Consider the following 14,363-nt stretch of genomic DNA (forward strand, 5'->3'; position numbering starts at 1 on the left):
AACTGCCCCTTCCTAGCCCTGAGAAGGCAGAGCTGCGTGTCCCTGTGGGCTGACACAGGAATTGTCCGTCACTCCAGTGCCTCCACACTAGGTGACAGGCAACAAACCCCCCCCGTATGAATAAATACTGAGCTCTTTGAGTTCTGGCTTGTGAGCTCTACTTCAACCAAACAGCCTGCGTTTTTCATCAGTTTACTGTTTTGGGGATAGAAAAGAAAAGAGCCTCTTCCAAAATGGATGTGTCCTTCTTGCACCAGCCAACGTACCGTTCCGGTACGAGTGAAATTGTTCTCTGAGCAGATGGATTTAAAAAATGGGGGGGGGGGGGGGGGGGGAAGAAATAAAAGAGGGGGCGGCAATCAGACTGGCCGCTGTGCTCCTTTGCAAATGTCGTATGATTTCCCCTATGTCTTTATTCAATGGCAGTGGTATTTTTCAAGTCACGGAGTTAACACCTGGTTTTTCTCAGATCTGCACCTCCTGCTGTGAAGGAAGCATCTGCAACTTGCCGCTACCAAGGAACACAACAGACGCCGTATTTACAACCCTCTCCCCCCTCAACAAAACACAGAGACTTTCACATCCCGTCCTGCTGACAACGGCGTGTCTCTGGTTGGGGTTGATGTCACAGCGCTGGGTCACGCTGTCACGCGTGGCGGGTCCGGACAGCTGAGCCGAGTGAGAACATCTGCACGAGCACTCAGCCGCTCCCTACGGAGCCTGCGCTTTGGAGCGGTCCTTGAAAGACTGGTTTTCCTCCTGATTTCTTGTTAACGATGAACGAGTGAGCCTGGGATGTAGAGGCATTTGAAGGAGGTAAAATCCATCACGTTTCTCTACTGTTTTCTGAAGAAACTCATGCAAAATGTTCCCAGGATCCATGGCTGAGACCGATGCATACGCTTTTCTAAATGTCTGTCTTTTCTCCATGAAGAAACATTATTTAAAACTACTATACCGCTGCCAGCTGCTAGTATCATCACTTACTCATTTGAAACTTCCTTGTCACAATTTGTCAGAGCACTAACTCCGGCGTCTCGATACCCTGTGTTGAGAACGTATGGTAAATAATATGTAGTCAGTATATGTCTTTGCAGTCTCCCCCCGTCTCCTGCTCCTCGCGGAGAGGGCAGGAGGTTGTGGCAAGGCAGCAGGAGCTGGAAGGGCTGAGGTCAAGGGAGCAGCAGCAGCAGCTCGGACCAGGCCAGCGTCGCGCACAGATGCTTCCTCCGAGGTTGTCCACCAGCAGGATGAAGGGCCGCCCCCGTAACAACACACGCTGGGAAGTGCAGAAAATCGCTTTGGTTTATAAACCGAACCAGAAAAACTCTAAAAACTCTGTTGTTGAAGCATAATTAGAGGGGTAGAGGTGGCTGTGCAGTCCTTGACCCTCTCCTGAGCGGAGGAAGGTGTATGGAGAGCTAGCGGGTGGCCGGGCTGAGATGCTGGTGCCTGCCGAGCTGGGTTTCGGGGCTTTACGTGTTTTTGTATTTTGGCAGCCAGTCCTACAGCGTGAGAGAGAGTTGATCCTGAATAGCTTCTGTTACTTTATTTAATGCACTCCCGCTATGGAGTATGGACTATTACGAGCTACAGCTGTAATTTGGTGACCTGTGTTGCTTGTTTTGCTCGGAAATCATGTATGCAATATTTATTTTTGTATGTTGAGTAGGATCTAAAGTGTTTAAAAGGTTCTTAATACTGATATTGCCAGGGAAAATGGTTGTTTTGCAAGTGGGTAAGCCTGTAATATATATAAATTATCATTAAAAAAAATATATATATATAAAATGTTTTGCATCACTATTGAAAAAGAATCAGCTTTGGTTTGCAGGGTCACTAATAAAAGCAGGGTGTCCATGGACTTGGTTTAAAGTTAAAACGAACTTTTTTAATAGTTAATTGTTTGATTGTTTTTTTTAAAAAACGACTATAGTCCTAAATTGTTCTTTTATGAGTTAGTTTTCGGCTAGTCGTGCTCCAAGGTAACTTGCGCTTTATCAGGTTACAGTATGCTTCTGCTCTGAAGTGCTGGTTTTGGCGAGTTACACGGTGAAGGGCAGATGAAGGAAGGAAGCCAATGCTGGAATCCAAATGCTCTGTGAACACCTCCAGTGCTTTGAAAGGGCTCCTGGAGGGCACCAGCAAGCCCTCACCTAGCAGCATCCGTGTTGGATACCATGAATAGCTGGAAAAGTGCAGATCTGAGCGTGCAAGGTGCCGGTCTTGAGTTCTGTGGCCTTTGGAGGGAACGCTGCTCGTACTCCGGGAGCTTTACTGGAGGCAAAGGAGGAGGAGAACCGAGAGCAGCGCTCCCACTTCAGTTTCAGGTGATTTCTCTGGGGAGGAAGAGCGCTCTGGAAGCCTCCGTGTGTTTTGCCGAGTGATGTTTTTTAAAATGTATATATACTTCATTGTGAACAACTGAGCTTCGAACCCTGTTTCTTTCCCTTTTTTAACTTTTTATATAAAACTAACTTTTTTGAGGCAAGGCTAGCAGACCTCCCTCACAGACAAACCTTGCATTTGGTGTCCCTTCAGCTCTTCTGTGGCTTGCTCACAGAGCGCTAGTATTAAGAGGGTAGTTGCAATCTGCTGTTTCGTGCAAGCTAGGCGTATCTCTGGAGACCCTGAAAAACTCCACCCTGCAGTCTCTATAACGCCTGGCCCCCTTCTCCGCGAGCTTTCTCGAGCAGAGGAAGCCCCGTGCTGATTCGCAGCACTTACTCTGCAGGGCTTGGGGGAGAATGAGGTGGAGGGCGTTGTGACTTCTCTGACAGCAATTTAAATATCTATTTATTATTATTATCCTGCAAAAAGGGAGAGTTTAAGTCTGGAAGGACCTCGCTCAGCAGTTCAGCTGCTCCCCTGGGGCAGGGGTTAAACATTGGCCGAGCGTTTCGGCAGCGCGGTTGCGTAGGAGCAGGGCCAGATCCAGGACGCACGCTTTGGGAAGGTGTGCCGGAAGGCCAGCATGGTGTGGAAACATGGGAATCTGGGAATACTCAGGAACATCTTGCTTACCAGTTCAGCTGAGGTGGGCTCGAGGCTTGGGGCCAGCAGATATTGCACGTGGCCAGCAGCAGCACCTCGTGGGGAGGGAGCTCCCTGCCGCCTCAGGGCTCACGTGCTGGTGGTGGCAGCTCAGCTGGACACGTTAAGGATTTGTATTTTTATTTTGGGCCTTGCTAGACATGTGACTTTAGGAGTCAATCAATAAGATATCTAACCAACAGCAGGAAGCAGAAGTTACCTCCTGACCTCCGCTGACTGCCTTGATCAATAGCTTACAGTCAGGTTTCTGCCTGCGTCTTCTGGCTTCTCTGTATGTCCTCTCCCTCTATTTTCCGTATATTTTGCAGTTTCATTGATATTTAACAGAACTCACCAAGCCTAACCTGTGGTATGGTACCTCTGAGCCAGCTATGTATAACTGCGTGGGCTGAGCTGCAGGAATAACCGGATTTCTTCATAAGATGTTGGACTTTGAGGACCACTGCCGCCCCATGAGAGGTGTGGTGCCTGCAGTGAGGTGACATGGGCTCCAGTGCGAGCTGGCTCGTCGCGTGCGCTAACAGACAGGAGCTTCGTACTGTGTTTACATGGACCTCAGACAGACCAGAGACCTTTTTGGGTACCTGGTACTGCTCTCTACCCACAAAGACTGGGACACCACCGAGCAAATTTAGTTTTTGGCGGTGTAGAGGTATTAAGCCAAGCCAGTTACTTCTACTCCCTTTGTAGTCAGGGGAGGAAAAAGCGGTATTTCAGGGGCTGGTTCGTTGTATGCTAAGGCGGATGGTTAAATTGTCTCAGCTCGGGCACACGATGGACGTGCCTAGGAAAAGTAGCTTAGATACCAACACTGCATCCCACCGAGGGTATCCAGCTGCCAGCCACGTGGTTATGCCAAGACCAGTGCTTTGCAAATACCTGAGCAGGAGCCACTCCTAAGCACATCACCAGCTTTGCTCTGACTGTGACGTTGCTGCAGCTGGAGAAAGTCCAGGTTCTTCTGCCGTGCTGGTCCCTCTCCCCCACCAGCGTGCCACAGCTGTGCTCTTCAAAAGGGACCTGAGCACTGTCCGGCGGAGCTGCTACCCCTGGTACGAGGATTACGGGCACTGAGCTTAAAAGAGCAAATTAAGGTGACTGAGACCAAGCGGGGAACCCGCACGGGATCCTCCCTGTACCAGCAGGTCGGTGTGCCCCGTCTGCCTGCGGAGCGGCTGGGGTTTTTTTTAAAGCACATAAATGCTGAGCTGCACCGTATTTATTTTTAGGCTCTATATGTGTGATATTGCTTTTAAATGTCTAATTTTTTAACTCTTGTAAATGCTGTACATTTGTATAAATAAATATTTTAAATATGCAGGTGATGTGTGAGGTGTCTGACAACAACGTGCAATTGCTATCACCAGCCCTGCTCTTCGGCGCGGTGCCACCCCCTGTGCTGGGACGCTGCTGGCTGCTCCCCTGTCCCCTCGTCCTTTCTCTGATGTCCTGTTAGCAAAAAAAAAAACCAAAAAGGAGAGCGCTATTTAGAGCATTTTTTTTACCCCCCCCTGTAGCTAATGAATCTTCCCCATGGTTTCCTCCTATGGAGCTCCCATGGTTATTTGCTCCAAATTGTTTTATATTGGGCATTTAATAAAATACGTCTGAGCAGGTTCCTGTCTAGTTTGTGACCCCTGGATCTTCCTTTCCCTCGCCTGCTCTGGGAAAGTTTTACTTTTTCCGTAATTGTGCTGCCACACTCATTTAGTCCCAGCACGTTCTGGGGGTTTTCGTGCAGTTATTTCTGATTTCCACTCCTGAAACCAACACTTACTTGGGTGTAAACAACTTCATGTAACTAATGAAAGGTTTTGGACAAAGTAATTTATGGGTAATGTGAAGAAGGTAGAACTCAACATTAAAAAACCAAAGAGTTATAAAGAGATACATAAGATATAAAAGAATATCGCTGTAGTATGGGATATTCCCTCACGCTATGTGCACAGAAATGAATTTACTTGTTTCTCCCGAGTTCTGATAAAGGCCGTTCCAGCTCAGCAACCGCTTCAGCAGTGGGAAAGACTGAGCCGAGGCAAAGACCGAGCCGACTGAGCGATACACCAAAGGCAAAAAATAATAAATCGATGTTTGCAAGGGTGTAATACCAGGAAAACAGTATTGACCGGAGAGTACAGCATGCAGTTACTGCTACGTGCCTAAAGCGTCAGGAGGAGCCTTTAAGGGGGGTTAGCGTCAAGATGCCAACAGTTCTCTCTTAGTAATGGAAAAATCTGATGGTGCCTTAACCGGGAGGGTCATTAACAGTTTGCAAAATAGTTGTGTGAGCTTCTCAGTAGGATGTTAGTTTCTTTTTCAGGTGGAGAGTAATGGTATTGGTCAAGCCCCCAGCAACGCTTCACAAGAAAAGGCACCCAGAAGGTGCTCTCGGAGCTCCTGGTGCCGTAGGCTCCGGTCCCGGGCACAGGATTTGCTGCCAGCACCGGTGGCTTCACCTGTCAGCACTGAGCACGGGCATCGCGGCAGCTCACGGCGTTTCCGCGCTGCCCCGATTCCCGCATCTTTTAATCTGAATAAGTGCAGTTTACAGTAGCACGGTTAACTACAGTACGTTGACTTACAGCTCCTGAATTTCCCCCAGTCCTAAAATCTGTTTCTCTCTGAAGGTTCAGCATTTGGTGCATCTTTCGCTTACAAACATGCCTTGAGGGAAGAGACTTTGTTATCCCATTTCATGACCAGCCCCTGCTCGGGGTCAGGGACAGGAAAACCCCCGGGGCACGCAGCCTTGCACTCTACCTCATGGCTTGAATTACTGATTTTCTGCATTACAGGCAGATGTTAGTTAACAAACGCTTTGCTTTCATTTCTGCAAAGCAGTTGAATTATTTGTCAGTAAAGACAATTCATCTTGATTGTGTAGCTCGCTTCCTCCCCTTACACACCACTAGACACGGCCTTCACCCGCTTTCTTAGGCAAATCGTCAAGCAGCCCAGCGTAGCTTTCAGCAACCCAGTTCATGCAAAACCCACCCAGCACCAAGGCAGCCGAAGCGATGCTGAACCTCCTGTTTGCAGTAGCTGTAATTCCCAACATTTTTTTTGAGACCCAGAATGTCTTCTCCATTGCCAGCCCAAATCCAGCACAGTCCCGCAAAAAACCGGTTTGGACTAACTGGCAGGGTGAAGCTCTTGAGAACATTTTTACCCCCTTGGAGGCTCAAGCACCCAGCAAAGTTTATGCCCCAAGTGCCTCACTAACGCCTGGAGGTTCCCATATATTCCCGGTCAAGGCTGCATCACAACTTGCTCCTTCCACCAAGAAACTGCCAACAAGTTGAACTCTGATTCTGGTAAATGGTATCACCGTACCTCTACGTAGCTAGTGGGAAAGGCAATGGAAAATGTACTTAAAACGTGTATATTATGGAATCAAGGGCAAGCGTAAGTTAACTCTCATGATCTGAAGGTGCAAACCTTGGAAAAGGCGATACCCAAAGTGGCATCAATTCAGAATTAAAAAACCAAGATGGGAACCGACCCTCTGAATCAAAGTCCTTGTACACCCACAGCATTACACTTCCTGCTGCGTGTCAAAATGGGCTCCCAATTTTTGTTGCGTCTCGCTAATATATGTTTTACGATGCCAACCTCATTAGATCATTTAATCGGTTCTTGTACCAATTTCTCTTTGCTCATCTCCGTGTGGGATTCCCCTTGACATTAATCCCAAAGTCCACTTAGATTGCTCCTTAGCCAACCATCAGCCACCCAACTCCCAGGCTGAGCTAACAACTTCATTCCTTTAGCATTGACATAATATATTTGAAAGCATTTTAAGTACAGCTATTTCAACTTACACGTATCTATGGGGTTTAAGGTTTCCTATCCCTTTTTAAAGATTTTATCAGGTTTCAGGCACGTAACATTTACACATTTCATCACGTGGAGCTCAACCCTGCAAGTCTTAGGCTAAAAATAGCAGGGTGGATGTCTTCGACATGACAGAGTCTATCCACGACAAAGGCAAATAAATCCAACATAAGGCTGATGATACTGGGAAAACAAAGAAAGTGATACCAAGCTGTCAAAAAATCCTCACAGAGGCTTTCATGCTGAGAAGCAACACGAGCAAGCCAGCTTTACTGACGTTTATAAACATTTCACTACTCGCCAATGTAAAATTTAAATAGGTTTTGGTTGTGCTACAGATGTTCCTTCAAGCTCTACCGAAGGCAGGCTAAACCCCAACTTGGCAGTCCATGTGTGTTAGCAATGACTCACCCCAACGTCCTACCCAAAAAAGCGTTGATTTGGGGCTGTGGCAAGGAAGGAGACTATTTTAAGGGGGTAACTCGCTCAGGTTTTTCCTGTAAAAATGTAAATAATCCTCCTGCTGTGAGGTTGTGTGCCACGCAGGGCTGTGCCTGGGCAGCCAAAGAAAAGAGCTGCACCTAAAGCCCATGGCAGGCGTCGTGGGGAACAGAAGAATGCGGGGTTGATTTTCCTGACCCTGTAGCTGACCACCTGGGACGGGTATTTCGTACCGTTCACACTCAATTAATGTCTTATCAACCTAAGCACAAGGTAGGGTGCAACGTGTGCCCATACATGGCTTTTTCACAACAAAAGTGATAGGTTGTCACCTGAAAACATCCCACTAACCAAAATTTCGAGTTTTCTCCAGGGGAAATATATTCCAACAAGTTCATTTCCCAACGTTTTCTACCAGTCATCACCTAGTTGCTATGGAATATCGCTGCGTCTCTTTTAGAAACAAACCCTTCCCCAAAGTCCAGCCCTCAGACTACATTTGCTTTTCTTAAAGCTTTTCCAATCTGCCAGACGCTGCAATTTTAGCAGCAGAGATTACTTTCTCGGTGAAGCATAACACCCAGCTGCATGAAATTTCAGTCTCATAATCCTGTTAGGTTTCCCCTGTCAGACTCCGCACCGATGAGACCTTTGTGTTTGTGCAGCTCCTGAAATAGCAGCCTGAGCCTTACTGAAAAGAATTAAAGCAAGAATTGCCATTGCCAAGGTGAAGGGCTACTATTTTAAAGGCACCGCAGCAGCCCGTGGAAGATAAAAGCCACAGTCAGTTTGCAACTACTATTTAGTCCCGGGTTTTATGTGGATTTCAGGTTTGGATGCCAGGCTCAAAGCTCCACCACCAGCCTTTGGCTTTAGTCCAGGTAAGGCCACGGTTTCTTTCCTTAATGGACGATGGCAGGGTACTTGACAAGAGAAAAAACCCCAGCTATTTCTTATCCTCGCTGTGGGTGTTAGTGTGTAGCGGAAAACCTCATTCACTACACTAGAAATTTGGGAATGATAGAGCTGGTCAATGCTTTTTCAGTTTAATTTTCACTGGGATACTTTCAACAGGTTCTCAGAAATGGTTTTTTTCAGTGGGTAGGCAGGAGCAGGGACGGAAGGGGTTAATTCTATTGACATTTTGCTCATTGACATTTCAGTGTCTTTTCGGACTCCCAGATTTCCTAGCTGGCCCTGCAGGGAGCAGGGGTTGGACCTGACGGCCTCCCGAGCCCCTTCCATCACCAGATACTCGGCGAGCCCGCAGCAATTCTCCAGCGTCAGACCCAGCAGAAAACCGGACCGATAACAAAAGGCTGGCAGAGAGAGGAAATACCCTACAGCTGCCCATGTGGCATACAGTTAACCTCATCGGTTAGGGTCATCTGTGAAAATGTTTGTGAAAATCCTCTTTTAGAAAGGATTCCTACGTTCAAAGACAGATTTTCGGTCTCTGACTCTGCGCATGCACGTAAAACCTCAACTTGTGTAAGAGCCAGGCAGGCACGCTACTATCCATCTGTCTATAAGTACCATACATATTTATATACAGCATGTGCCATGCATATCTATATATATATGTCTCATCAGAAAAATGAGGACAGGACATGCGTATGGAGAAGAAGGAGTTGGTCACGGACCTTTGCTGAACATGCAGAGTCTGTAGTGAAAGGAAATTTTTCTTCACCGAGAGGGTTATCAAGCATTGGACCAGGCTGCCCAGGGAAGTGGTTGAGTCGCCATCCCTGGAGGTATTTAAAGGACGTTTGGATGAGGTACTTAGAGACATGGTGTAGTGGTGGTTTTTGGCAGTGTTAGGTTTATGGTTGGACTCGATGATCTTAAAGGTCTTTTCCAACCTATATGATTCTGTGATTCTGTGAAAGGCTACGGTCCACACCGTAGTGCTTAAGAAATAGTTTTCCAAATAGGACAACTACCTACATAGGTAGGGATTATTGAGGGTTTAGTTAAAAAAAAAAAAGGGGGGGGGGACGGACACTGACAAAAGCAATAGGAGGTGTGTGGCTCTCATGTCTTTAACGAGATTAGTTGGAAGAGCAGTGGCCTTGGGGGGCTGCAAAGATCAAACCCCAGGCGCCCGTGGGCCAGCCCCGCATTCGTTCCCGTTTCTGTGGAATTTCTGCGTCATTAAATGGGACGTGTCCCCTCCGGAAGGGACAAGGTGCCAGGAGAGAGCCGCGCCTGCACAAGCAGTTCTCTGCTGAGCGGTTTTAGGAAGGACGTGGCCATGTTTTGTGTGGATGGTGGGGATTAGAGGAGCAGCAGGAGGAGAAGGGGCAGGAACGGGGGTCCCGTCACCCGAACTCCGCGGGCACAACAGGAGGATGTCGGCTCGCAGGGAAACCCCGGAGCTGAAAGTCACGTGTTGCTCTGGACAGCTTTCATAAATAACAGGATGAGTTAAATACCTGGGTTTCCTTTGATTCCTACTCCGATTCCTGCCCGTAAGAATTCCTAATGTTATTGTCTATGCTTTGTCTCTAAATCCCAAACTTTTCTGATCTCTCTCTCTCCCAGACTCCAAAGTACCAAGTCAGCAATGATCCTGCCCTCTCCCCTCACACACTAATTTTCTTTCTCACACCCCTACACAAATATACTTCACTTCGGCACCTCTAGGGCTTCTCCTCTTACTATTCATCACCAACCTCTGTTTTTCAATATTCTTGAAATTTTATGTACTTCTGGATTTAAATCACACTTGCCACACAACACTCCCCCTTAGAGGGAGCAAAGATCACTGGACAAAATAACAAGAGAAATAATCTAACTAACTCCTGCGAGTAAACACAGCAGTCCTGGAAAATAACTAAATAACCACGTTTATCTTGAGCTCACCAGCTCCACTCCAGCGTTTAAGTTCTATTCAAATTAGTAAATTAGTTGGTTCAAGATTTTTCAGCTTCGGGTTTTCTTGAGCTGAGACACGACTACGGCGTCTCAGCCGCAGGCTCTGGGGCCGAGCAGCAGCCCTGTGGTCTCTGCAGCAAAGTCAGCCCTCGGGAAACCCCGGCTGGTACAAAACCTCCCCAGGCTTTGAGCAACGCTTGGGTTCATTGACTGTCCTGAGGCTTCTTCTCCTGTCGCCACATCAGTTTCTCCGCAAAGACCGCATCGGGTGTCACGCCTGGGGCTGCTTTCTCAAACTGCTGCTCAGAGGGGGAGAGAGCAGGAGGTTTGCAGCCGTCTGCAGGAATTCATGCAACCACGCTGGGCTGCCCTTCTCCTGAGCCCCGGCCCCCAACCCCAGCACAAGCCCAGATAAAGCCCCTCCAAAACCTGTAGGACATTTAGAGGGTCTTCACTGCCTCAAGACCCAAGTACTCACACAGCCATTTAAATTATTGTCACAGTACTCACAGCCGAAAGGCCGAGAGCATCTCACAGACACAACTTACCTATGTCGAGGCAATACAGCCTCGACCAGATCCTCTCAGGAGAGGCAGGATTAAGTTCAGCAGCTCAGCGACAGAGGCCCCACTGCAGGGCCATGCTGCAGGAGGACGAGCAGGGCTGGGGGGGACCAGCTGCAGGGCTTTGAGCCCCGAAAACCTCAAAACCTGCCTCCCCCGTAACCAGCGGGCGAGGGAGGGGGGTTTCTGTTTAACTAGAAAACGGGGTCTGTTTGGTGTCTTGCAGCAAATCCATCTTTCCCGTGCTGCTGCTAGAATTTGCTGGTTTATGAGGTTTTGTGTTTGAGTGTGATGTTTAGGATGTGATCATGAGCAAATGATGCCGTCTCAGCCACCTGGTTAAGGCACACGGTGGTGTACGTACCCTAAGGTTAAACCCGGCACATTAACAGGGCACAGAAAACCCTCATAGGGCAAAAATTTGCATCTCTAAGACAGACCTAAGCAGCCTAAAGCCTCTAAAACAGATCAATGGTGCATGCACCCCCTGGCAAAGATCTGCTCCTGGCAAAGGCGGCTGTCAGATGCCGTTATTCCCCTGGAAACAAAGAGAATTAGAATAGAGCAGGATCCTATGAAAAAGCCAACACGTAACTTCGTCTTGCAGCTGATACAAGATGTTATTGTTGTCATCAAGCAGCTGCTGCGAGCCTCCAGAGCGTGTGTGCATGTGGGCATGTAGCTCCTGGACAACTTCCAGATTTAGGGAAAAGTTCCCCTATGCAAGTGCCAGCCTGCACGAAAACTTAAGGGCACGAAAGGCTCCAAGTGACCCGCTTGGAACAGCAAGCAGAAAGCACGCACGCATGGCAATGTTTAACCTCCCTTGATGCATTGAAGTACGCTGAGTTGTACCTTTATTTGGTGGAAATTAGAGCAGGTCTGCTGGCTTCAATGAAATAATTTAAAACAGCTGACCAACTGCCCCCAAAAATTAAAAAAAAAAAAAAGTCCAGGTCATACCAGCAGCAGCAATTAGTGCTCAGGTGTAGCGGAGGTCTTGGTTGCTGATGGAAGCTCTTTGGCCAGCGGTTTTAATAGCAGGGTCAAAACTTGGGTACAGAATCACAGAATCATATAGGTTGGAAAAGACCTTTAAGACCATTGAGTCCAACCATAAACCTAACACTGCCAAGCCCACCACTACACCATGTCCCCAAGCACCTCATCCAAATGTCCTTTAGATCCCTCCAGGGATGGGGACTCCACCACTTCCCTGGGCAGCCTGGTCCAATGCTGGACAACCCTTTCAGTGAAGTAACATTTCCTGATATCCAGTCTAAACCTCCCCTGGCTCAACTGGAGGCCATTTCCTCTCGTCCTATCACTTGTGACCTGGGAGAAGAGACCGACCCCACCTCTCTACAGCCTCCTTTCAGGCAGTTGTAGAGAGCGATGAGGTCTCCCCTCAGCCTCCTTTTCTCCAGGCTGAACAACCCCAGGTCCCTCAGCCGCTCCCCATCAGCCTTGTGCTTCAGACCCTTCCCCAGCTCCGTTGCCCTTCTCTGGACACGCTCCAGCCCCTCAATGTCTCTCTTGGAGTGAGGGGCCCAACACTGAACACAGCATTCGAGGTGCGGCCTCACCAGTGCCGAGTACAGGGGCACGATCACTGCCCCAGTCCTGCTGGCCACGCTATTCCTGATACAAGCCAGGATGCCATTGGCTTTCTTGACCACCTGGGCACACTGCTGGCTCATATTCAGGCGGCTGTCAACCAACACCCCCAGGTCCTTCTCTGCTGGGCAGCTTTCCAGCCGCTCTTCCCCAAGCCTGTAGCGTTGCATGGGGTTGCTGTGGCCCAAGTGCAGGACCTGGCACTGAGCCTTGTTAAACCTCATACAATTGACCTCGGCCCATGGATCCAGCCTGTCCAGGTCCCTCTGCAGAGCCTTCCTGCCCTCCAGCAGATCAACACTCCTGCACAACTTGGTGTCATCTGCAAACTGACTGAGGGTGCACTCGATCCCTTCGTCCAGATCCTTGATAAAGATGTTAAACAGAACTGGCCCCAACACAGAGCCCTGGGGACACCGCTTGTGACTGGTCACCAACTGGAGTAAACTCCATTCACCACCACTCTTTGGGCTTCACCACTCTAATTGCAATTAAAATTAGTTAGCCCTGCTGAAGTTATGCTTGAAGAGGAAAGGTAATCTTTTAAAATAAACTGCAAGAATTTTACTCTCTAGTAATATTTTATTTGTAATTAGTTTCCTCTGCTGGAAATTCTGACCAACCTTAGCGCTCGTTCCTGACATAGCACTTGCATAGGTGATACTTTTTTGGAACAACCATCGTGTTGCCTTTCACAGCATGCCTAGCTATAGGCATCCTTCCCATCCGATGCTTTTTCAAGCTAAAATAAGATAAAATAAATCGCAGCCAATTAGAACAACGACATACAATGAAGTGTTGATACTAGAAGGCGAAACACTATAGCCACCATGTGAGTATATGCTAGCGAGGGGATTTTTCCCCCCCTCCGATAAGACACACAAGCCAGTCCCGGAGCAGCAGCACTAATGCATTCTGCCTCGTCTGCTTTAGGAAATAATTCACCGTTACACTCTTTTGCATTACAGTCCTAGTGTTAGCCTGAGTTAATAACGAATCAAAGCCCTGCGGTAACAGGAGGATACCTTGGTTTCAACAGGAGCTGGCGAACTCAAGAATAGTGTTTTGCTGACTTTGCAGTATTTACTGAATACTGCAAAACAATCCAGTGTTCGCACTCTGGATCTACTCAGCAAGACTTTTGTCACGAGCCATGAAGGGTATGGAGACACAAGCTACGAAAATGCAACTTGTCAAGCTTTGGGTTATTTCTACGGATTTCCTAGTGGGTCCTAACAAACCAGGGTAAATCCCGCTGTTTAAAAGGGACGCTTAAACCAGAGTGTTTTCCTGACCACGACTTTTATGTGCGTAGGGACAGCTCAAGTAAAAAAATAAATATTGAAGTATAGGTGGTAAAAACAGCTATTCAGAGAGAACATCAATAATTGTGTATGCATTTTGGCTTTATGTAAGGAAAATTGAAAAAAACCCAGAAATGTTTGAAAATTTTGTGTGAAATCGTCCTATTTTGCTAGAAGAATGAATATGCAAAAATATCCATACACGGGATGTTTCATTTTGGATCAAGTGAGGTATTTCAGCCCTCGATTATCCACTCACCCGTTAATTCACACAGACACGGTTCATCCTCCTTCCCCAGCCAGCCTTCCACATCTCTGCCGCGATACCAACGGGGCGTCTCTGTCATTCGTTTCCTACCAAATGCAAGGGTTGTTATCAGTGTCCACAAAGCATTAGCTGAAGAGCAAGGGAAGGAATTCATTTAATATACGCTGTCACATGGGCAGCTTTTAAGCGGTGACACTGTGGTTTAGTAAGTTATCTAGTTTCTAAACTACATGATTTCAGAAATAAATAGGCCGTGTATCTCGTAACACAACGTAACAACAATAACCTCCTTATCTAACAGACGTTTTAGACCATGCGTCCATGAAAATCAAATCCACACGTGTTTTGAATCAGCACCTTTCACATTTCTTTCAGTCCAGCAGGCAAACTGCACAGAGAGCTGCT

At 47.7% G+C, this 14,363-nt stretch overlaps 1 protein-coding gene and 1 long non-coding RNA gene across 4 annotated transcripts in view; one reads left to right on the top strand and one right to left on the bottom strand.

Moving 5' to 3' along the window:
- Positions 1-4,334, top strand: part of LYPD6 (LY6/PLAUR domain containing 6) — a 39,866-nt gene extending 35,532 nt beyond the window's left edge. For all 3 annotated transcript variants that reach the window (XM_075512031.1, XM_075512030.1, XM_075512029.1), the window contains one exon: positions 470-4,334. In XM_075512031.1, the coding sequence (XP_075368146.1) occupies positions 470-673 (204 nt within the window). In that variant the 3' untranslated portion in view covers positions 674-4,334. The remainder of the gene's footprint in view (positions 1-469) is intronic.
- On the bottom strand, positions 4,169-14,084 carry LOC142414619 (uncharacterized). Its single transcript, XR_012777133.1, has 3 exons — positions 13,950-14,084; positions 13,010-13,128; positions 4,169-4,503 (listed from the first exon to the last, which is right to left on the bottom strand). It is a non-coding gene; the product is annotated as an uncharacterized LOC142414619 (long non-coding RNA).
- Positions 14,085-14,363: the final 279 nt, after the last annotated feature.

This window comes from Mycteria americana, chromosome 9 (genome assembly GCF_035582795.1).
Source record: "Mycteria americana isolate JAX WOST 10 ecotype Jacksonville Zoo and Gardens chromosome 9, USCA_MyAme_1.0, whole genome shotgun sequence".
In the NCBI taxonomy this organism is placed as follows: domain Eukaryota; kingdom Metazoa; phylum Chordata; class Aves; order Ciconiiformes; family Ciconiidae; genus Mycteria; species Mycteria americana.